The sequence below is a fragment of the Filobasidium floriforme genome (assembly GCF_021052385.1).
Source record: "Filobasidium floriforme strain CBS 6241 chromosome Unknown HD553scaffold_10, whole genome shotgun sequence".
Taxonomy (NCBI): domain Eukaryota; kingdom Fungi; phylum Basidiomycota; class Tremellomycetes; order Filobasidiales; family Filobasidiaceae; genus Filobasidium; species Filobasidium floriforme.
Genome location: NW_025763631.1, coordinates 489,713 through 511,076, shown reverse-complemented (window position 1 = coordinate 511,076; position 21,364 = coordinate 489,713). Strand labels below are relative to the sequence as shown.

The 21,364-nt window shown below is 53.9% G+C and overlaps 6 protein-coding genes across 6 annotated transcripts; 4 read left to right on the top strand and 2 right to left on the bottom strand.

Moving 5' to 3' along the window:
* Nucleotides 1–639: 639 nt before the first annotated feature.
* On the top strand, nt 640–3,115 carry HD553DRAFT_25262 (uncharacterized protein). The gene is made up of 3 exons (XM_046177325.1): nt 640–1,271; nt 1,344–2,278; nt 2,363–3,115. Exons 1-3 carry the CDS (start codon nt 680–682, stop codon nt 3,020–3,022), a joined length of 2,187 nt encoding a protein of 728 aa, XP_046036873.1. The 5' UTR covers nt 640–679; the 3' UTR covers nt 3,023–3,115.
* Nucleotides 3,116–5,867: 2,752 nt separating this feature from the next.
* On the top strand, nt 5,868–8,685 carry HD553DRAFT_25282 (uncharacterized protein). Its single transcript, XM_046177329.1, has 7 exons — nt 5,868–6,046; nt 6,127–6,552; nt 6,627–6,815; nt 6,879–7,198; nt 7,264–7,898; nt 7,975–8,157; nt 8,234–8,685. Exons 1-7 carry the CDS (start codon nt 5,974–5,976, stop codon nt 8,460–8,462), a joined length of 2,055 nt encoding a protein of 684 aa, XP_046036872.1. The 5' UTR covers nt 5,868–5,973; the 3' UTR covers nt 8,463–8,685.
* A 165-nt stretch (nt 8,686–8,850) lies between these two features.
* Nucleotides 8,851–12,067, top strand: HD553DRAFT_331456 (major facilitator superfamily domain-containing protein). The gene is made up of 13 exons (XM_046182019.1): nt 8,851–9,271; nt 9,346–9,354; nt 9,421–9,508; nt 9,577–9,847; nt 9,922–10,103; nt 10,175–10,274; nt 10,336–10,562; nt 10,625–10,831; nt 10,896–10,987; nt 11,058–11,119; nt 11,185–11,500; nt 11,564–11,698; nt 11,770–12,067. Exons 1-13 carry the CDS (start codon nt 8,912–8,914, stop codon nt 11,872–11,874), a joined length of 2,154 nt encoding a protein of 717 aa, XP_046036871.1. The 5' UTR covers nt 8,851–8,911; the 3' UTR covers nt 11,875–12,067.
* A 94-nt stretch (nt 12,068–12,161) lies between these two features.
* Nucleotides 12,162–17,314, top strand: HD553DRAFT_295775 (uncharacterized protein). Its single transcript, XM_046178498.1, has 11 exons — nt 12,162–12,732; nt 12,803–13,266; nt 13,339–13,413; nt 13,485–14,548; nt 14,605–14,685; nt 14,747–14,862; nt 14,921–15,402; nt 15,477–15,710; nt 15,788–16,141; nt 16,202–16,729; nt 16,792–17,314. Exons 1-11 carry the CDS (start codon nt 12,339–12,341, stop codon nt 17,050–17,052), a joined length of 4,053 nt encoding a protein of 1,350 aa, XP_046036870.1. The 5' UTR covers nt 12,162–12,338; the 3' UTR covers nt 17,053–17,314.
* Nucleotides 17,240–19,166, bottom strand: HD553DRAFT_310913 (band 7 family-domain-containing protein). The gene is made up of 10 exons (XM_046179896.1): nt 19,085–19,166; nt 18,770–18,873; nt 18,601–18,678; nt 18,479–18,506; nt 18,291–18,378; nt 18,034–18,205; nt 17,934–17,944; nt 17,761–17,845; nt 17,509–17,644; nt 17,240–17,430 (listed from the first exon to the last, which is right to left on the bottom strand). The coding sequence occupies exons 1-10, from the start codon at nt 19,119–19,121 to the stop codon at nt 17,351–17,353; spliced, it is 819 nt and encodes a 272-aa protein (XP_046036869.1). The 5' UTR covers nt 19,122–19,166; the 3' UTR covers nt 17,240–17,350.
* Nucleotides 19,167–19,286: 120 nt separating this feature from the next.
* HD553DRAFT_310903 (supernatant protein factor, C-terminal domain-containing protein) lies at nt 19,287–21,036 on the bottom strand. The gene is made up of 6 exons (XM_046179895.1): nt 20,554–21,036; nt 20,270–20,323; nt 19,998–20,137; nt 19,755–19,900; nt 19,621–19,634; nt 19,287–19,540 (listed from the first exon to the last, which is right to left on the bottom strand). Exons 1-6 carry the CDS (start codon nt 20,710–20,712, stop codon nt 19,430–19,432), a joined length of 624 nt encoding a protein of 207 aa, XP_046036868.1. The 5' UTR covers nt 20,713–21,036; the 3' UTR covers nt 19,287–19,429.
* Between the last annotated feature and the right edge of the window lie 328 nt (nt 21,037–21,364).

Genomic DNA, 21,364 nt, shown 5'->3' with positions numbered 1-21,364 from the left:
ATGGTAATCCACTCGTTAGCCTCCCTGTCTACGCCCAATTCTGAGGTTAAGATGCCGGTCACCCGACAAAATTATGTGCATCAGGGCTTGACCGATCATCTCTGTTGGACACATAGTCGGGCAGCATGCCCAAGCAATGAGCCCGATAACGCCCTAAGGCTCAGGGGCCGGTGATCCAAACATGCATATGCCTATATGTGTACGGGATCCTCCTCGACTGTTCGAAACGCCAGGTGAGATCGGAACGATGTGTCTTTGCCCATTCGAGCTAGACATTACCTGACATACATCTTCGCACCACTGTAATCGACTCAAGACATGTCGAGGTTGAAACCCGATCGACCTGGGTTCCTGGCTAGGATTGTGTAGCACAGCACATCTTCATGTATCCATACATCTAGGATCATTCTGTCTCTGAACGACGAGTTTCCACCTGGTCGGTTGTTGACCGCTGCGTGATACGTATCAGATGTGATGGAGTGAAACGCAAGGTGGTTAGTCGATCACGTGACAAAGACAAGGTCGGTCATCCCGGTAATTACATCCGCAAGCGACTCCTTCCGGAAGCTGATTTTTGCCCAGTTGCATGGATGATCGAGCTAGAACGACAGGTCTGAATGACATCTTCGATTGTACATTGTCCCTAGCAGTATTGCGATATGGAGCAACGTCGATCAAGATGGAGCAGGTCAGACCAGCCGCAATCATGACGTACCCTCACGATCTGCCGACAATCTTCTTACCTCCTCTTCCTCGCCAGTCGCTCAACACCCTCTCCCCGCTCACGCCAGACATCATCACCTCACATGTCGCTCATCTCCGTACCCTCCTTGTTCCCTCGATATATGGCGTCGACATCGCCGCGTCGAACACTAAGGCCGGGTCCAGCTCCAAGGCAGCAGCACAGGACGGAGCACAGTCGCCTGTGACTTCACCTTTGAGCCGAAGCGTCGAGTCGAGCGCTTCGCATATCTCGGCGGCTAGCCAAAGCTCGACGACTCCTCGTGACAGCGAGGCAGGTCATGTCGTTCTGGACGAATTCGAAAGAGACTGGGCAGAGAAATGGCTTCACGGCCTAATTACCCGTGGAGAAGGATGGTTAGCTGAAGTGGAACCCGAAGAGGATCAAGACGATGATGAACTCGAGCTGGAGCAGGGACGGACAGCTGAGATGGATGAGTCAACCGAGGCGGAATGGGCAGCTTATACAGCGAGGGAAAAGGTGTTAATGGACGCAAGTGCGCTGATAAGCAGCCTGGCTGGATGTGCGGGTGAGTCGAGACACGCCTTGGAGTCGCGTTACGTTGGGTGAGCACGGTCAAGCTAAACATCGAGCAATTTAGCGGGAGGCGGTATCACCCGGGATCTGGTCTTTCCCCTCAATCTCTCTCGGTCCAAACACGTAGAAGACGCATCTTATCACGAGCGCAAAAATACTCAAGCAGACACGGACCCTTCAACAGCCGCTTCCGAGATTGTCCTCAAGATCTATGATGCACCTCTTTCCGATCATACCTCTGTAGGCGTTCAGACATGGGGATCCGCGATTCTTCTAGGGAGGATCTATGCGCTTGACCCTTGGAAGTACCTCATGCCGTCCGATCTTCCCTCTTCGTCGACACCGCCAGAGGGTGTGACAAGAGATCCTAGGATCCTGGAATTAGGAGCGGGAACGGGGGTCATGTCCATCCTAACACGCCGGATATTGGATCATATCGGGATGAAGGGGCGAGGCAAGGTACTGGCCACGGATTATCATCCTTTGGTCCTCGAGAATCTGAGCAAGTGTATTCGATTGAACTTTCCCAACGACGGGGAAGCTAGGGAGCACCCGGATGGGCACACAAAGAAGGGGTCGAAACGCCGGTCGAGGTCCAGGTCGATCTTGAGCGCTGGATCTGGTTCGGCGGAAGTGCAGCACAAGAGAGGCAATGCTGTTGGTGGTACGGGAGTTCCAGGCCTCGAGTCCATGTTGCTGGATTGGAGCACCTTCCCTGGGATCGTGGACGAATGGTCTGGTTCGACTCAGACGACCTCTACGAATACGCCAGCAAATGGACCGGGAGACTGGACCTTGCCCGAGTCCATCTCTCACACGGATTCCTTGTTGACGGAACAGATGAGGGACACGCTGAATTCTCCTTGGGATCTTATCATCGCTGCTGATTGCGTGTATGATACACGACATGCGGGGATGATCCGGGATGTGGTGAAATGGTGTTTGCGGCTCCCCGAGTTGAATGAGCGGGACGAGATAGTGAGAGAAGGAGGAGTTCTGGTAAGCTATCATATTTGACTTGTTCTTCGTTCGAATCGAGACTAATCAGTCTGCCTTGCCTGGCATTGGCATACCTCGACGTAGCACCTGTTGAGCCCCATCAGACCGACATATGCCGCAGAGACGGAATCTATCGTGCGGGCGTTCCCAGCTTCGCACCTGCTGCCTTCTCGTGCCGAGAGAAGAGCGCGACATGAAGCGCTGCGGAAGAACCCCTCCAACGAAATCGTAGCCGGATCAAACGGTCTGTTGTCAACACTATCTGCACGTCTAAGCAGGCTTCATACCAACACGACGTCTTCGAGCGGACGGAGCACACCCAACAACGACATGCATACGAGACAACATGTGCCTTCCACCAACAATTCGTCGGGTCGGGCTACCCCTCGTAGTTCTGCACCCATATCATCAGCTATGACAGGAGGAACGGCGACGAAGACGACGACGACGACGACGACGACGACATATAGTCCGCAGACGAGCCGACAATCCGGAACCGAATCCAAATCAGAAACATCACTGGAACCCGCCTCTGACAGTGGGCCGACTGAACCGCTCGATCACCAAGTTGATCCCTTTGGCCTCGCGGTTGACATGGAAGAGATCCTCGCCGAGGACATGGGGAGCGGTCGGTCTGGCAGTTGGGTCTTGGCGACAACGCAGAGGCGCGAGCTGCAGCGAATGCGTGGGAGCGGGAGGAGCGACGAAGTAGAATATTGGTGGTGGGAGATACGGTGGTGTTGACTGGGCACGAGCGGATTATATGATCCGGGACCCGAACGATGCGACTCCGTTGCAATTATCGAGCGCGACATGATGAACGGGACTAGTGTTTCTCCGATGATCAGCTGCAACATGGCTCCTCCGTCGTGAACACTTACCACTCTGCCCATCGATTCGCCGCTGTGCTCGCTCGTCAACCAACTCCGATGCGTCCCCGACGGACAAGTGCGAATCGAGCTTTGAGTTTGAACCCGTCGAAACCCTTCCAACCGCCGCGGTGCTCGTCGCGCCGTCATCGACAGCCCCACCACGATGCCCGAAATGAACGGTACAAACCTTTTTTTCTTGTTCTCAGCGGGACCAGTTGATCAGCCCCCGGATCATCAGACCTCGTTTTCGCGAGGCCGAAGGTCACCGAGCTGTGACAACTCCTCTGCGCTCTTTCCGCCGGCACCTCGGTCGAATTTTTACCCTCTTCCATGTGGCGTTTCTGATTTGGTCGTGTTTCGCCCCTGAACCAGACCCGAGGCGGGCAAGGAGCGCAGGAACGACACAGACCGAGCGCTTCGACTTTGTGAGAGCCGGGCCGAGCGTCGTACGGAGCGAGCTTGCAGAACCGAGCTCGTTTTGAACTGGGACATGGGGTTTCGTTCGATTTATTGGGGCGCGATGTGGACTCCACCGATATCGGACAGGAATTCGATCAGGGAACGTAACGTTCACAGCGGACAGGGTGCGGGATACGTAAGAACCGCAGAGCTCAGCCGAGACCCGCTAGACCCGCGGTCCTTTTTTCTCCTTCTCCCCAAACTTTCTACCGTTCTTTTCGTGGTCGATCGTTTGTGTCATGCAAAGCACGATGATGCCGGTCCGCTAGTCGCTAAGACCCTCCAGTGCAGAATATGAAGATAAACAAACAGGGCGCTACTAAGATGCAAAAGTACACTATATGAACTCTTCTGTGACACCTCTCGAAATCGTAACGATGGTTGACAATTGAGCCAGGACACAGCATACGTATAGTCGCATCTGAGGTGTGGCTTTGCCCGAAACTCGCCCGCCCGAAGCGTCGTGCTTCAACCTGGGGACGACTATGGCTCATCAACACAGTCGTCGACCTGGTGGATCATCGCACCACCAGTACCCCGAGCAGCGCAAGACTGAGGAAGATGTCGTTGTTGTTGGTGACAGGTCAGGAGTCCACGAGGTGAGTCGCTCTGTTTCACGGGGCATTCCCATTACCCGGTCGGTCAGGTCCAAACGTCCAAGCGAACACCACGTACCACGCAGATCTCGCTGACACGAGCACATATCCGCCTCCTACCACGCTTCCCCCACGTCCTCCTCCACTGCTAAACACCGTACCGTCCACCGTACTCTGCATACGACAACTGCCGCAAAACAACCTCGTTCCTATCCTACTGCATCCGACCTTTACTCGTCGGTCCATTCTTTTTCGACTGCTCGTCTCTCTATCGCTCTCGGTCCATGAACGGTCGATCTACGCGCTCGCCCTTCCTTGATCTGATCGCTTGCCGACGTCGACGACGAATCTGATCAAACGTCTGCCATCATCTCATCATCATCAAATCCCATCATCGTACCGTAGCCGAAACATGTCTACTCTCGCCAGCCGACCTTTTCGACACCGACCTTGTCGATGAGCGTTCAACTGCCTGACCCTCATCTCGACCAGATGGGGCACGGGTCGATAGATTCGATGCATCATGGTCAAGGTCAATCGAGGGCACCTCCGGGCCACTCTGTCACTCTCTCCTCGTCATTGCCCTCGACCGGAATGTACATGGGTGCCCACCACAAGTCGGGATTCACGAGCACACCTCGTTCGGGATTGATGCACCTCGCCGGCTCAGGGTCGACCTTGAACAAGAGCAGCACTACTACCCCGGCCTCGACGTCGTCGGCCAATTCGCTCCTCCCACCTCATTCTCCTTACGAACAACATCAGCTTCAATTTCAGCAGCAACAGCATCATTACCCACTAGAATGGTCGTACGCACATCAGAACCAGACCTATTCGCCGTTCCCATCCATGACTTCGGGGCACTTGTTAGAGAACGTCTCGCCCACGATCGACACTTCGGCCTTTCTGCTCTCACCCGCTAGCGCAGGGGAGACGACGACCCTGGAAGCGAATCCGCACGGAGCCGCAGCGACGACCTCGACGATAACGCTCAACTCGACTGGGACACCTCAGTTGACCGGTAATCACCATGGCGGCGGCGGTCACTTTGACGGGTTCCATCTCTTCCGCCCCGACGCTTCTTTGCCAACCGGTGACGTGACAATGGACGGCGTCAGCCCCAACCCGCCAGCATTTCGCGGGCTCGGATTGGAGCACGACGGCCTCGGTCTCGGTTCGATGTCGACCATGATGATGGGGAACCCCTATGATTCGACCTTGGGCATAGGAATAGAGGCTCCTGGGTCGAACTGGCAATCTTCCGGCAGCAATTCGTTCGTCTCATCGGACAACGGCGATCACCTTCTTCACGCACCCTCCTATCATCAAGACCCCCAGCATCAGCACCAACAGGCACAGTATCACTTTCAGCAATTCCCCCATCATGGCTCCTTTCCGACAGACTTTGGCGGTGACGGCCAAGATTACAGTCATTATCATGCGCAGCAGGCCTATACGTACCTTCCCGTACCGGACGCTGGCCCACAGATCCAGTCCTCCCGCTCACCGCAGATGGCCACGCATCAAGTGCAGGGCACCGAGCAGCAATCTGCATTTGCCCATCCGACCCAGCCCCAACTGCCTTCCCAACACGACTTGAACCCTTCGTTACATCACGTCCCACCTCCTACCGATCGAGAACTTGAGCAACCGACTCTCCAGCTACCACAACCGGCAGAATCACGTCCCCTGTTCCCGATTCAGGGTACCACGATCGACCCTGCTACCGCGTTCACGGTGCAAGGGTACCTCTCAGCAGCCAACCGGTATGCCTTTGGAGAACGCAAGCTGGTCATCCATTCGCCTAGAGTTGCACAAAAGAGTTATGGGACCGAGAAGAGGTGGGTTCGACAAGATGTCGTGCCCTAGCATGGACACGTGACTCAAAGCTGATTCGACTATTGATCCCCGGGCTACCGAGTCAGATTCATCTGTCCTCCTCCTGTAGCGGTTTTGCACGGCCGGACGTGGTGGACCAAGAAGAGCAATACCCTGCAATCTGCACCGGTGATCAATATATCGATTACCGACGAGGCTCGCGCTCCCGATGTCCGGTCGAGCTGGCATACGACCAGCAACCGGTACTTGGAAGAGCCTATCGACTTTGGATTTCCTAACGGTGAAGCTGCATTCATCGGCAAGGCTTGTGGGAAAGCTTTGCATATCTCGGATACACCCGCTCGAAAGGCAAAGGCTTCGGTACAGGCCATGATTACCATCATGTCTGCCGCGGGAGAGTCGTCGGGTTCGACCGGACCGAGACCAGTGATAGGCACGTTTGAGAGTAAACCGATCACAATCGTCAGCAAGCCGAGCAAGAAACGGCAGAACACCAAGAACAGCGAACGTGAGCAGGTCCAAGCTGTCTTGTACTGTTTGTCATATAGCCTCAAACTTACCCATGTTCTCTCGCCTCGTCAGTCTTTTTGCAACACGGAACGCCCGTATCATTGTACAACCGCATTCGATCACAGACGAGTTCGACCAAGTTCCTCTCGGTGGCGACCGATATCACACGGCATCTGGGCTCGGACGGCAAGGCGATTCCGACCCATTCCGGCATGAAGAGGACGGATCCTGCGTTTGTAGCTGATCAGGCATCTTGGGATCGTAAGTCGGATTCTGACGTCAATCGATCGACTGACACAGTCTGATTCTATTGCCAAACCATAGCCCTGCTTATATGGCTAGTCGATCCTCAAGCGCATGATCGACCGCCAGTGCCGGTTTCTGGAAGAGAAGCTTGGGATGGGTATCCCCCTCCTGCCGATGTCATCAAGCCGCCAGACAACGTTCCGGTACCCGTCATCTGCTACAACAACACCATCCGATTACAGTGTCCTGCTACTGGATTGACATCGCCGATGCTGGTTGTTCGAAGAGTAGACAATGGAACCACGGCGTATGGAGGTGAAGCGGTTAGGAGAGACGGATATCAGGGCAAATGTGCACCGGGGGAACTGCCGGGAGAACCTGTCAGCCAGCTGCACAAGGTAGGGTTCTCTCTCATCCCGCTATCGAAAAGGGCGACACTAACGTACGCTCCATGTCCCGCCAGATTGCCCTCGAACTGTACGCGCTACCGAATATCCCTAATCTGCCAGTGTACGGGCAAGACTTTAGGTACTCGGGACAATGGATGACAGCAGAAAAGGACCGCATTGAGTACCGACTCGGCAAGACTGCTCGAACGATGGCACCCGAGAACGCTCCTCCGACACCCAGATCTCGACCGGGAAGCGCATCGAGTTTACCTTCGTCGCCGAACATCCACCTGACGGGCCTGAAACCGTTGACGTCACGTGCGACTGGACCTGTCACTCCCACTACAATGACCACGACCCTGCCCAACACCTTTGGTTCGAACGGTCAAGAATTTCTTGGTGGAGGCTTGGCGCGGCAACCATCCATGACCCAAGGCTTTGGGAGTGCTGGAACACCCTATGGCGTTTCCGAGAGTCCTTCGAGAGAGAACAGAGCCGAGACGAGCGGACCGGGACCCACTCGCCGAAGACGGACAAGCAGCAACGCAAGCGTCTCGAGCAGAAATACCTTGGGGCTTTCTTCAAGCATGAAGAGCAGTACGATGAGTCCGCCTGCTCCCCCAAAACCGATGAGGACCATATCTGGGGAAGCGTCACCGTCATCAGAGGCCACGCGATGGTTCGTGGAATTGGCTGAAACAGCTACTTGGTGCGTATCGTGCTGCCTCGCATCAGTGTTCTTGTTGCGCATAGGCTGATAACCTCTGAATGCTTTGTGACTACAGGACCATTGTCGGCGCAGAGACAAAGGCTTACACGTTCTGGGTCAACCCCGATTTGCAAATCGAGTCGCCTGTGACGCCAATGCCGTCTGCGGAGCAGTGTGCGCAACCGGGCCAGACTATCGATACCGGTAGACGTCACATGGTCACCACTTCCTCCATGTCAACGTTACCCCAAGCAACACTGTAAGTGCCTGTTTTGACCTCGTCTACGATGAGTGAACTTTGGGCGGCACTGATATCCCATGAGGGTTTCTTCTAGCTATGGTGGCGGATTTACGAAAGACCATGAGGGTAACCCCACTTATACCGTTTGGTGGGGAACCGAACCTGCCGAAGAAAACGAGTTCAAATGCCCCGAGGTCATGTGCGCCTCCGTTCCGAGGACCCCGCCTGCACGCTCAGGGCGACCAAACAACCGACTTCCGATCTGTTTGGTACGGCAGGACGGCATGGTCGCGGTCCCTACTGGCTTGACTTGGACAAGATAGACATCGTGTCTCGTCGAGTGCTGCCACGACTTGTGTAGCATCCCGGTCGTCAAACCGATAGAGGCGATCGCGAGGCTGTCATTTCGATCGTGCTTTTGTGTCAGGTCCGCCGGCGTCCTTCGTTCCTGCAAACGTACTGTATTATAGCTTATATCCTAGTGCTCGTCCATGTGTATTATAGAGGAGAGACGCATGCGAGTTGATATTTTGCAGAACTACCTATGACGTCGCATCTGGGCGCATGTGATCGGAAGTCCACTCGTGCACGGAACCTATTTCGTTCGCCGTTTGCCTCTGGGAGCGTGAGGCGACCAGTGCCAGTGGCCAGAGAATTCCATGAACTTTCGGAGTTTCCTCTCTTCGTCAAAGTTACCGTCCATCGAAACCCCATCGTCTTTTACCTAGCTATAACAGTCAGAGCCTTGATCGTCTGCTAGCTGCTAGTCGACATGGATCGCCCTTCGACCCCTCCGCCGCAGTCGGCGGACCATCGAGCTTCCTTCGATTCTCCACGCTCCGTAAATTCGAACTCTCAGGAAGCCTACACCTCCCTTTCCGACCTGATGAAGCAAAAGAAGAAACCCAGAACCTCGTCCAACCCGAAACCGCAACCTCTGCGACTGGGTCAAGAATCTTCAGACTCGCCGGACAGGCACAGGGGAGCGAGGGTTGCCGGTCAACGTGGTCAGAACTATGGTGCCGTTTCCGATGCTGCTGCGGCCAAGAAGAAGGAGAAGGAGAAGAACCGACACAAGAAGCTTTCTTTCAAGCAGTTAGTTGCTCTCACTGTCTCCATGGGTGGTAGTCAGGTAAGACAAGGAGCCCTGTCACCCCTTGACGCCCACTCCAGCTCACAAGATTCCTCTTCACTTCACTTGCATAGATCGCTTGGGTACGTTTGCAACGTTTACCTACAACGAGAGAGAACGGGTCTCACCGGTGTCCTCTTTTCTAATAGGTCGTCGAGCTGGGTTACGGAACGCCGTACTTGTTGTCCCTCGGTCTCTCTGAACAGCTTACATCCCTCGTCTGGCTGGCCGGACCGAGTACGTATCCTCGAAGTTTCTCTGCACAACGGAATGTTGAAGCTTACAGATGCTCCTCCTGTTAACAGTCTCTGGTCTTATCGCTCAGCCTCTGATCGGAGCCATCTCCGATTCGTCCCTCTCAAAATACCGTCGTCGCTCCTGGATCGTCGGCGCGACCATCCTGCTCGCTGCTTCGGCCCTTGCTCTCGCCTTCACCGAACCGCTTGCGGATATCCTCGTCGACTTGTTCAGGGGTGGTGTTGCTGATTGGGACCCCAAGAGGCAGGAACTAGTTCAGAGCACCGCAATTGCCATCGCTGTCATTGCTTTCTACGCTCTCGACTTTGCTTTGAACGGGCAAGTCCAACTCTCACCGACTACAATGACGTCGCGAACCTCAAGCTGACTCTGTTTTGCGGCATTGAACTCAGTCTGCAAGGATCTCTGCGGAACCTTGCCCTCGACGTTGTCCCCGGAGAACAACTTGCTACAGCCAGCGCCTGGCACGGTCGATTCAGTCACTTCGGGAACATTCTCGGATACGCCTTGGGCAGTCTGAACTTGGCAAACGCACCTATTTTGAAATACGTTGGAGGTGGACAGTTCCGAAAGAGTAAGTGTTCAGCCATATCGAGATCAGTGAAGAAGGATATGTCTGATGCGAGTACGTCCCGCTTGAACCAGTTTGCATCATCGCGATCGTCGCCCTTGTGACTACCGTCTGGGCCACTGTCTGGTTTACGGAGGAAGAAGAGCGTGAGGAGCAGTTTGGGCAGAAAAAGTCGTAAGTATTGGGAGGCAATTCACCGTATTGGCACGTCTAACAGGTTTACCGATACATACAGCAAATTCACCGACGTCTTCTCCACCATCTACGAGGCCGTCATCCACTTGCCCAAGCCGGTTCGTCGGGTCTGCTACGTGCAGATCTGCGCCTTTATGGGATGGTTCCCTTACCTCTTCTACTCCACCACCTGGGTTGCCGAGGTCATGGCTACTGAAATTGGGAGAGACCCCAATGTCGATGACGCGACTCGGGCGGGTAGTCTTGCTTTGCTAATCTACAGTTCCGGTAAGCTCCAGGTCCCAGGGCGCTGTGACTCCTTAGGCATCTTTCTAACGTCTCCATCGCAGTCGCTATCGTTGCCGGTGTCTTGTTGCCTTACCTGGCCGCACGAGACCACCGTCTTTTGAGACCCGATAACGAAAAGCACGGACATGATGACGACGAGTCAGACGAGGAGGATGAAGACGACAAGGAGCTCAAGCGTATTCAAGACATGGTTCGAGAATGGAAGGCTGAAGCCCACCGGGAGGGCAAACCGCTCAAGCTTCCTATCAGTAAGTAGCGTCAGCGAAACGAACTGTCATGAGGTACCTGACTATAATGGTCTTCCGTGTATAGTGCCGTTCTTGCTCCGAAACATCTGGACGTCTACCTTGCTGCTCTTTGCCTTTTTGATGTTCACCACATTCTTTATCAACAAGGTCTGGCAGGTCAGTCGTCCTCGTCGAACTGGGTGATTGATTCACATTGCCTTATTACTGACCGGACCGGGATCTATAGGCTACCTTGATGATTGCTTTGGTCGGAATTTGCTGGGCTGTTGCTTGCTGGGTTCCTTTCGCGTAAGCCTGTTTTTATAGTGCCGCCAATACAGATGTCGAGACTAACTGGCTCTACCGCATGATAGCATCATCATGGAGTATCTGAAAGAGGTAGACGACCGAGGCAAAGAGGGCGGAGAGAAGCCTCAGGCTGGTCGAGCGGAACGTCCTCATACTGCGGCGGGCGGCTTTGCCGGTCGACCCGGACATGCTCGTGCCGCTTCGACTCCCGTCGTCTGGAACCCGCCTTCGGCTCCTACCGAGAGGACCGGTCTGATCAGGAGTCTCTCCATGGCCAACATTGATGACCTCAACGAAGAGGTCGACTATGCTGGTTCCAAGCCCGCCGGTGGTACCATCATGGGTATCCATAACCTTGCCATCGTCTTCCCTCAATTCCTGGTGAGTCTGAGCCGACACAGTTGTTGATAGATGAGGCTGACTGCTTCTTGCTCTTCAAATTAGATCGCGGTTATTGCTTCTCTCATCTTCAAATGGGTCGATGGCGAAGCCCCGGCTACTGGAGGCCTCGTCAAGCAGCATCACGCCCAGACCAGTGGCGTCGCTTGGACCTTGCGTTTCGGCGGTTTGATGGCAGTCGTGAGTGGTCCGACAATGCGAAGCCATGCCCTGACCACGCTGATCGTATGCTTCCTCGCCCATTCATATAGGTTGGCGCTCTGATCTGTCGAAAGGTCGCCCCTACCAAGACCGAGAAGGCCATGAGGCGTCGCCTTGCAGAGATCAAGGAACAAACCGAAAACGACGAGGTTTAGGCTGTCGAACACGGCCGTGTTCTCGGTACCACGTTTTGTCCCGTCCCCGTTTCACCCATCAGACTGTATGATGTTTTGGACCCTTTCTGTAGCCCACTTCCATGCCCAAGACATCTGGCAGACCCCTCTTTGTCTATCTTATAACGGTTCCGGAGCTCTGCATGTCGCCTGATTTCATTCTGCATTCCCCATATCGCGAATCGTTTGTTATCATTTCTCGTTTCGTGTTAGCGCGGATCGCTGACCTTTTGTGATTCAGAGATCAGAGAGCGATCAATCTCATTCAGAGTTGTTAGTTAACCATAGTACCATAGCCATTAATCGATAGTACAGCATCGTCTCTTATCACTAGCTACAGGATAGCCATCATCTCAGCATGTCATCATGTTGAATCATTGACGGGGAGCCTCGCCGACATCGCACAGCGGCATCATCGAACATCATCGAAATCCGGGCATAACAAAATGTCCCAGCGTCCGTCTCTACAACCTTCTGGACCCCGCCGATCACAAGAAGACTTTGAGCGTGCTCTCAAGTTGCCTGCCAATACCCAATATGTCAGCTCGAGCGACCCAGATAGGATCTTACCCGGACCTAATCACGGTGGCATCTCGAGAAGCAGACAAGGAAGCTCGGCTGGGACAGCTCTGCCTGGGATCTCGGAAACAATAATAGGTACCAACGACAGACCTGTCGGTCTACCGAGACCTGATCCGGGACCATCCAAGCCCTCGTATACTTCAGACCGATCGTATACATCCGAAGCTAGTAGTTCTAGGGCTTTGAACGAGGAGGAGAGACAACGTACCCTGAGGTCCATGTCGGCGAGCCACAAAGGAGCTTCGTTTGGAATCGACGGTGAGTCTCGGGATGTTTGAACAAGCACAAATAATGGAAGCTGACCCTGACGATGGGGTGTCGGATTCAGCTGAATTGAGCCCCCAAAGTGACAGGGCTCAGTTGTCGAAACGTCGGAGCATCTTCCGAAGCGCTGGAACCTCGAGCACCCCTGATCTCACACAACGGAACAAGGCGTCTGGTCAAGCTACCGTGAACAACATGCCATCTCCATCACAGGAACCAAACGGAACTCGGGGTTTGGTTCCACCCTCAACCGTATCGAAGGGTAATCAAGGGTCCTCGGAGTTTCTCTCTTCACCTGTGAGGACTCGACCAGGACCTCTGGGCACCGAGGAGAAACCCGTACATCCTGGGAACCGGGATCGTGCCGCTTCACATGGGCCGGCTGTGGTCCAGACTTCGAGTCAGATGAGCGGAGGAACGCAGCGGTCTACGAACACCTTATCGAGCAAGTCGAATGGTGTGCAGAGCCCTAGAGGGAGCACGATTACGAACCGGACGTCGACTACACAAGGCGATGATGGCAACAAGGTCGGTTTCATGCCCAGTCGGGCGTGCTTGTTGATTGTTCAGCTGCTGATAGTCGAAGCGTCCTCGTTATAGAGCGTAAGAAGCAAGACAAAAGGCTTCTGGGGGAAGTTGTTTAGCTCGAATCGGGATGAACCTCTTCCCAGCAGGGTGAGTTGATATGTGACATGCTGTGACTGCCTAGGATGGATACTAAAGCGTCTGACGTTGCGTCATCCCAGCCTGCAAACGCGTTCAAACCTTCGCCTTCTGCTCAGCCTCTTTCGACCGTACCGCGACCTAACGAGCGTAAGGCGGTATCCGCTATCCAGCCTCAGCCGATCCCAGCGCCGTCCCGCAAAGATTCTGCTGTCAGCGCAACCAGCCCGATCAGTCCCTTGCGGTCGCCGGAACTGAGTGAAGTCCCGTCTCCGGTTTCGGAAACACCCCCACCATCCTCGGCGCATCCACCCAGAATGGCCTCTCGACATCATAGAGAGCCTGCAACGCAGACGGGGGACGATAGCGACGAGGACGACGACAAAGAGGCTATACGCAGAGGATCGAGTTCTGCGAAAGGCGGTCCGGCAGATTCTACACCGGTACGAATGGATCAATGGCGCAGGCATGTAGAGGGTATGCTGGAAGGCGATAGTGTTGAACGGGACTTGGCTATGGAGCTCGGTGTTCCTGCTCAGAGCATGACACTTCGAGATCGGACGACAACGTCGCAGTCTGCTTCTGGGATTCCTTTGCCAGGATCTCCAATTGCTTCATCGAAATCCGGGCAGGACCTACTATCGCATCCTTCTCGGTCAAAATCGGCTGGATCCAGTCCAAAAATCCCCTTGGCTCCCGCTTTATCGACCCGCGTGTCTTCTCTGGCTGATGCGGACTTGACCAACACCCCGGTCCAGCAGGCCACACAGATCATGTCCATGTTGACTCCTCCTGCGCGGCCATCTAGACACCTGCGGTATCCTACGCAAAGCACCGATGAGGATACTCCCGCAAGTGAGGCTTTGCTCAGTCGTAAAGACGCCGGGAAGAGGTTGTCGGACGGCGACACCAGCACGTTACACGGTCGTGGGACGCCTGTGGCGGGCCCTGCAGCTGACTCACCGTTAGACGAGACGAGTCGAACACCGACCACAATGGGAAGAAGCCCCTACGCATACCCGCCTTTGGTCGAGCCTGAGGTAGACGAGAGCATCGATACCGAGGCAGGAAAGATTGCGGTTGCATCTTTCAAAGGCGAAGAAACGTTCGTCAAGAAAGATCGGCTGGCAGAATACATCGGTGGCGTGTGAGTCTGGCTCAGACCGCTTGAGTCGAGTCCGGTGCTGACTGTCGGGAATTTAGCAAGCCCATCAATCGACGTACTCTGATACACTATATGCGACTTTTCAACTTCGACGGGATACGGGTAGACGAGGCGTTCAGGCGAGCTGCTTTCCACCAATCATGTCAAGACGAATGCTTATGCTGATCAAGTTGGATACAGGCAACTTTGCCAGAAGCTCTACCTCAAAGCAGAGACGCAGGAAATTGATCGGATCCTCGAAGCATTCAGTCAACGGTACTTCGATTGCAACCCTACAACTATCTTTGCGTCGCCTGGTATGTCTCTCAATATGGGGTAGCGTTTGCGTCTGCTTAAGAATATCCTCTATTATAGCTGTGGTGCATACAGTTACTGGATCTTTCCTCTTACTGAACACGGATTTGCATATCGCCGACATCAGCGAGCACATGTCGAGACAGCAATACGTTCGCCTCACCATGGACACGATCACGTCTCATCTGGCCAAGGAAGGGACTTCTCGGCATGCTTCCACTCCCGAGCTAGTTCACAACGATAGCAGCAGCACGTTGCGGACATCCATTGCATCTGCGCCCTCACCGCCAGTCCCGGCCGGGAATCACCGATTAGGTCCTGCTATCAATCTCGACCGGGACGTTCTGAATCGGAAGGGTTCCATCGCTTCGATCGACCGGACTGTGGACCGGAGTCAGCGACATAGTATGCTAGTGGTGACCAATTTGGGAAAACAGCCCAGCCCTCACGATGCCAGAGGACGGCTACCATCTTCAGCAAGCGTTGGATCTATGGCACAACACGGAAGCAAGTGGGAGGCTGAGCTGGAGTCCACGCTGAAAGTGAGCATTGTCATGGGAACAATGGTAGGAGATCCAGTACTGATCGTGTCACCCGCCTTGTTTTCTCCTACTAGGATATATATCAATCCGTCAAATCCCGACAGATACTCCTACCGACAGCTCACGACTATGCGTTCCGCGGAGCGCGCAATCCGATGATGCGAACCACGTCCGATACCAGCGGTTCCGACCGTATGAGTGCCTACAAGCGAGGCAGCATACGTGGCATGCAGGGGCTGGGACCCGGGCATTTCAACCAAGACGGGCGGGCCAGCCCAACTCCCAGTCATGCAACATCAATCGGCGAAGTGAGCCTTTGCCTCTGTACCGCAGAGAATAACGATCAAAAGCTGATCCCACGGGCCCCTTCCTTTCATCATATTAGAATGTCGACAAGCATTACCCTTCAGGCCCAGCTTTCGGCTTTGCCAATAATCTGACACATACCGTCATCAAAGAGCACGAAGACGAAGCGGCTAGCATAGCGGAGTCTGCAACAACCGATGGCACTGAAGACATGACAGACGACCAATTGGCACTCCTCGGGCCGCCTTGGGCAAAGGAGGGTAATTTGCAGCGCAAACCCTACTGGGAAGGTCCCGGGAAACGATCCAAGGAGAAGAACTGGCGGCAAGTCTTCACCGTGCTTCAGCAAGGGGACATCTACATGTTCTCATTCGACGAGGGCTCCGGACGAGCTGTTCCGAAAGGACTCGCTATGGGTGGAGGAAACTGGATGGTGAGCGGCGTCTCACTCGGTTGAATTTGCGTAGAAGCTGACTCTCCGCACCGCTGTCAGGCTAATGCTCGCGGCCAAGGCGACATGAACCTTTCCCACGCACTGGCTTCTGCCCTACCGCCGCCGGGTTACAACACGCAAAGACCCTACTGCTTCAGTCTCACCCTACATAATGGCGAAATGAGCTTTTTCCAAGCGGGGACAGAGGAATTGGTACAAGAATGGGTATCGACCTGCAATTACTGGGCAGCGAGGCGCAGTCGACCTCCTCTGCCTGGAGGGGTATCGAACCTTGACTATGGCTGGAAAGCTCTGGAGAGTACAGATCAGCCGGAAGACCACACCGACTCGCAAAGCGTCTTTAGCAATCGGAGTGCCAAGAGTCGGCTGTCGATGCACAGGACGTTGGGCCGACGAAACATGCCAGCGGAAAGAAACCATCTGAGCGATTGGAAAGCGCCACAACCTTCCCTCATCCCGAGCAAGCTCGACGAAGAGGCCCAGCTAGAGTCGCTACAGAAGCATGTCCAATCGCTGGTGAAGGATTTGGCGGCTCACAAGGCGCTCGAAGCGCCACTTGCTAAATACGTAAGTACAAGTCACTTTGTTCTTATCAGATCAAGTCTCTTACCGATCGCGCTGGCTTGCAGTATCCCGCACGGTCGATCAACAGCATCAAGGCGCAAGAGAACTGGAAACATCGTTCTCTGTTTATCCATTCAGAGATAGTCAAGTACGAAGTGTATACGGACGCGTTAAAATCTGCGATCAACCTGCGCTTCAAGAAGCAAGGCGAAAAGAAACTCGAGAAATCCCTTAAAAGGAACATGGAAATTGACGAAAACGAGGACGACTTTTACGATTATTTACACGACACGAACGTTCGGTTGACGCCGGTTGAACGCAGATAGCTTCCTCTCCCCTTCTCTCGCTTGTAGTGATATTACCTTTTACCTTCGAATTCGATCTTGGTTCGTGCAATTGTCGGGGTACTCAAGCTCTACGATCGAACAGGATAGATGAGCTGCCCTTTGACGTTCAATGAAGCTTGTAGGAGCAGCGGTCTCGACTGCTGTAACCCGCCCCTGACGGACGAAACCAATAACAGAGTGATGTCATATTCCTTCATTCTTGATGAAGATTATCGTCGTTTACTTCTATCATACAGTCTCAACCGTTTCACACATCGCTGCATAATCGGCTTTTAGCCTACGTGGGTACCTGCATCAACAGCCCTGAGTTGGTAGCCGGCAAGTAGGTTACGTTCTTGTTGCCAGACAACGAAGTGGCTATGGATCGTTCAAGCACAAGAGCTCATCAGCACTCTTTTTGTTCTGCAATAACGAGAAAAATGGCCAAGCACTCACCGATATCCTTGCTAGCCTCGATCCGTCGGAAAGTAACGAAAGCCTCGCCGGCCTTGTCCAAAGCCTTGGAGATGGTGAACGCAGCCTCGGCTTCACCCTCGGCCCGGATGACGGCGGCTTGACGCTCTTGCTCGGCCTGCGTTGATCACGAAAAGGTCGGAGGTATAGAACGAGAGACGCACATATGTATCCGTCAGTATGTGTACCGAGGCGAGGAGGAAAAGAAGAAAAGGGGGATGGGCAGAGACGAACCTTTTCAACGACAAACTTGGCTCGCTCGGCATCCTGCTGAGCAATCTGTTTCTGCTCGACGGCGGTAGTGAACTCCTTTCCGAAACTATTCGGTACGGAGATACGAGATCAGTCTCTGGGATTCGTCCGGGCTGCGTTCGACGACTCGAGTTTCCGCTATGGATGCTACTCACGTCATGTGCGTCTAGAGTGACATAGCAAACCAGGACCGAACCAATTCGAACGTATCAGTCAATACGCAACGCTCAGCCATTCCCAAAGACGCTGACTCACGATCGAGACGTCCTCCAACAGGATGTTGAACTCCCTCGCCCTTGTCAACAGATCCTGCCTGATCTTTGCCGAGACGACCTCTCGCTGGGTGATCAATTCGGCAGCATCGAACTGGGCAACGGTGGCTTTGAGGACTTCGTTACCGATCGAGGGGAGGACTCGTTCGTCATAGCTATCGGGCCACACCGGGATAAAGTTAGTCGAAGTTTCAACGTATTGACGGGAGGCCCGGACGGTGAAAGAAAAGTTGAACTCACTCGAGACCTAGGTTTTGGTAGATCTTGGGCAAGACGGCGATATCCGGCCTGGACATGACCCTCAGCGTTAGGGAGACCATCTGCATATCTATAGTGCCAACACGCATCGTAACAAGCGGATATACGAGTCAGCGATCTAATCTTACAATAGCAGATCTTTCAGCGAGTTTGCAGGATTGCGGACTGACCTTTAGATCCAGTGGTGGTAGAAATGTTCTATTCAACCCAATCCGACGCAAAGACGACCACCCGTTAGTCCCTTCTGCCTGATCTGCCTTGACGAAGCAATGCGAGGGACACATGAACCCACCCTAGGCTTGATCCTGACATCATACAGGATGGCCTTTTGAAGCCAAGGGACGAGGAAATGGGTTCCTTCCCCGGAGGCCTGGAAACGGGAGAACGAAGCATTTACGAAACAAGATTGTATAAGCCACCGTATAACCTGGACCTGATCGGAACCTCTGGCCGAGACTGACCTCATTCTTGACTCCGCTGAACCTGTCGAACATGACGGCCCTGTATCCACCGGGTACATCGTAGATCGAAGCTTGGAAGGCGGCCGTACCCAGCGCGATAGGGACTACGGATGTGGCGCAGTCAATGCGTTTTGTTCAGGTCAAGATCGAGGTTCCGATGCGATTCCGATAAGGGTTTTCAGCGGTGGTCAGGTGGGAAGTGAGAGGAAAGAAAAGCAGAGAAGAAGATGGGGTAAGTGACCAGATTCGCCATCGATTTCGTCAGACAGGCCAAAGCCGATCCCAATCGGCCAGGACGAGACGTGATCCACGCACCGATCAACCTGGAGAGTGTGTTACCGAGAGCAGCCATTATGAAGATCTCTAGCAGTGTTTGTGTTTGACGGGGATGGGAAGCTGGGGGGAGTGTCGAGATGGATGGGATGAGGATGACCATTCTCAACCTGAAGATGGTCGATCGATGAGCAAGTGTTCCCCCGGCCGGGCTAGCTAGGGGGCGATGACTAGTTGCGCGTCGCCCCTGGTCATCTTGATTACGGTATGATCGAGCATGTAGTTGCATAGCAGAAAACATTACACACTAGAGGCCACCATCTTCTCCTCCCATGAAGACAGAGATAGAGAGAGGCTGTTCATAGATAATACGTGCACCCTCGGCGCCTACAACACCCGCTTGACCTCGAACCAGCTCTTCAGATAAGTCACGTTCCACGCGCAGATGGCGACGAGCAAGAAGCTCTGGACGATGGACCACCATTTCACCCGGTCGTTCTGCAAGAAGCGGGTTTGCGAAGGTATACGAGGATCAGCTCATGGCGTATGATGGGTACATTGAGACTCGAATGACTCACTGTCGACTCGGCAGCTATGTCAAACAAGACACCAAAACAACAAGAACCAACATCATCTCATCAGCCTCTACCCTAGCTCCAGTCTTCCTTACCCTCCATGCCTTCAAGACCCGCCAAGTCAGACTCAAACTCACTATCCCGATGAACCCTCTCCCTCACGACGATATACTCCTGCTCGTCCTTGACCCCCTGCAGTCCCGTAGACAGGGCCCGGATCTCGGCCTCGACGGGTGCGACCTCGCCAGAATCTTCCACGTAGAGCACTCCGTGGACGTTGAAGCTGCAGGTCGAGCGAAAAGGGAGTTTATCACTTGTATCAGCGTCAAGTATGATGCAAAGTGAAGAGGAAAGACCTGAAACTCATTGTGGGCGCTCACCTGACGACCTTGGGACTGACGCTGCTCATCTCGTTGCTGAAGCAATACGTATATCTCCCGTCTTTCGCCGCTGTGAGCGCGTAGGTTCCCGTTGATTTGCGGTAGATGCTGGACAGGGTCGCCGAGGTTGGGTCTTGAAGCTGGAGGGGGATCGTGAGATGAGAGGATCAGCTCTTGAGCTCCCAACCACACCTTGTTTCTCGACACACTCAAGCGGAGCACCTTGTCTAGGAATCGAGGCAAGGGAAGGGGCGAAGAGAATGCGAACTCACGTAGAAATCGATATCCATGTTCCCGCCCGCTCCGACCTGATAAGTGATCGTCATCTACCCTCGCCGTAGCGTAGCGTTGACGAGTCGAGTTCGAGCGCGGTTTCAGATTGATGGTCCGGATTTCAAGCGTCATTGTCCAGTCGAGAGCATGATCCGAGCATGATCCGAATAGGTCCGAGAAAGAACAAAGAGGATACGAAAGGAAAGCAAAATCGCAATAAGCCAATCGTATTTCCACTCAGACGGGAGCTTGTAATCGAGATCTAAAGAAACGCGGTACGCACCTGATCCTCGACATGCAGATCCTCGAAAAAACAAGCCTTCTCTCCCGCTGGGATATCTATTCGATGCGCTTGCACCAGGCTTGTGGTGAGGAGGGTGATTACGGCTAGGAAGAGGAGGGGAAGGATAGGGAGACGCAAGTTGAGGTTGAGGTGATGCATGATTGTGGTCGTGTCGCAGTCAGGGTTATGGTCGCTATGCGTTGATTTGTCGAGGTTGCGGAAATATTCCTTCAATGTTATTTGTATGGTAGAGATTCTGACTGTTCAATCGTCTAGGATTGAGGCTAGAGAGACCGGTATCGAGACTGCAGTAGTGGTCGTGAGATGTGGAGGATCGTGTAAAAGGGTCGTGCTGCTCTCTATGTCGTAGCGGCGTATCGAGCTCTCTGTCAAGCCTAAAGCGTTCTATGCGTCGAGCGTCACTGATGAGGGAATGCTGGATTGTGTGGATTGTGAGGTGTCGCTTGGTGAGCCGGGTAAGCAGGTCTGGTATGTCGACTTACCTGTCCATCTTGCATGTACAGCACTTGTGCACTTGTATGATGTGTTGACGAGGTCGCGCGCTCGTACGTCCTTTGTTTGCGCGTCGCCCCTTTCTCCAGCCAACGGTGATTTTGACAAGTCTTCTGGAAGAACAGGAATGACCTATCGGCGTCGAATCGCTTTGTAAGTCATCCAAGGAATAGGACGGAACAGGGTGGTGGGTGATGTGAAGGATCTGGCATGGTTAGTCTGTCGCAAGTCCGTGCTCAAGTGCCAAATTCTCTGTCGAATTCTGTCAGACGACGGTACACCGATCACCGGTACATAG

Coding starts and splice junctions, on each gene's coding strand:
- HD553DRAFT_331456 (XM_046182019.1), top strand. CDS start 8,912: ATGGATCGCCCTTCGACCCCTCCGCCGCAGTCGGCGGACCATCGAGCT. Junction 10,275..10,335: donor CAGTTTGGGCAGAAAAAGTC/GTAAGTATTGGG, acceptor CGATACATACAG/CAAATTCACCGACGTCTTCT. Junction 11,501..11,563: donor TCGTCTTCCCTCAATTCCTG/GTGAGTCTGAGC, acceptor TCTTCAAATTAG/ATCGCGGTTATTGCTTCTCT.
- HD553DRAFT_310903 (XM_046179895.1), bottom strand. CDS start 20,712: ATGCATCACCTCAACCTCAACTTGCGTCTCCCTATCCTTCCCCTCCTC. Junction 20,138..20,269: donor ACATGGATATCGATTTCTAC/GTGAGTTCGCAT, acceptor ATCCCCCTCCAG/CTTCAAGACCCAACCTCGGC. Junction 19,901..19,997: donor GTCAGTCCCAAGGTCGTCAG/GTGAGCGCCCAC, acceptor CTCGACCTGCAG/CTTCAACGTCCACGGAGTGC.
- HD553DRAFT_310913 (XM_046179896.1), bottom strand. CDS start 19,121: ATGGCTGCTCTCGGTAACACACTCTCCAGGTTGATCG. Junction 18,874..19,084: donor CACACTCTCCAGGTTGATCG/GTGCGTGGATCA, acceptor CCACATCCGTAG/TCCCTATCGCGCTGGGTACG. Junction 18,379..18,478: donor TACCACCACTGGATCTAAAG/GTCAGTCCGCAA, acceptor TTGGCACTATAG/ATATGCAGATGGTCTCCCTA.
- HD553DRAFT_295775 (XM_046178498.1), top strand. CDS start 12,339: ATGTCCCAGCGTCCGTCTCTACAACCTTCTGGACCCCGCCGATCACAA. Junction 12,733..12,802: donor AGCTTCGTTTGGAATCGACG/GTGAGTCTCGGG, acceptor TGTCGGATTCAG/CTGAATTGAGCCCCCAAAGT. Junction 14,549..14,604: donor GCAGAATACATCGGTGGCGT/GTGAGTCTGGCT, acceptor TCGGGAATTTAG/CAAGCCCATCAATCGACGTA.
- HD553DRAFT_25282 (XM_046177329.1), top strand. CDS start 5,974: ATGCCTTTGGAGAACGCAAGCTGGTCATCCATTCGCCTAGAGTTGCAC. Junction 6,816..6,878: donor TGATCAGGCATCTTGGGATC/GTAAGTCGGATT, acceptor GCCAAACCATAG/CCCTGCTTATATGGCTAGTC. Junction 7,199..7,263: donor CTGTCAGCCAGCTGCACAAG/GTAGGGTTCTCT, acceptor ATGTCCCGCCAG/ATTGCCCTCGAACTGTACGC.
- HD553DRAFT_25262 (XM_046177325.1), top strand. CDS start 680: ATGGAGCAGGTCAGACCAGCCGCAATCATGACGTACCCTCACGATCTG. Junction 1,272..1,343: donor CAGCCTGGCTGGATGTGCGG/GTGAGTCGAGAC, acceptor CGAGCAATTTAG/CGGGAGGCGGTATCACCCGG. Junction 2,279..2,362: donor TGAGAGAAGGAGGAGTTCTG/GTAAGCTATCAT, acceptor ACCTCGACGTAG/CACCTGTTGAGCCCCATCAG.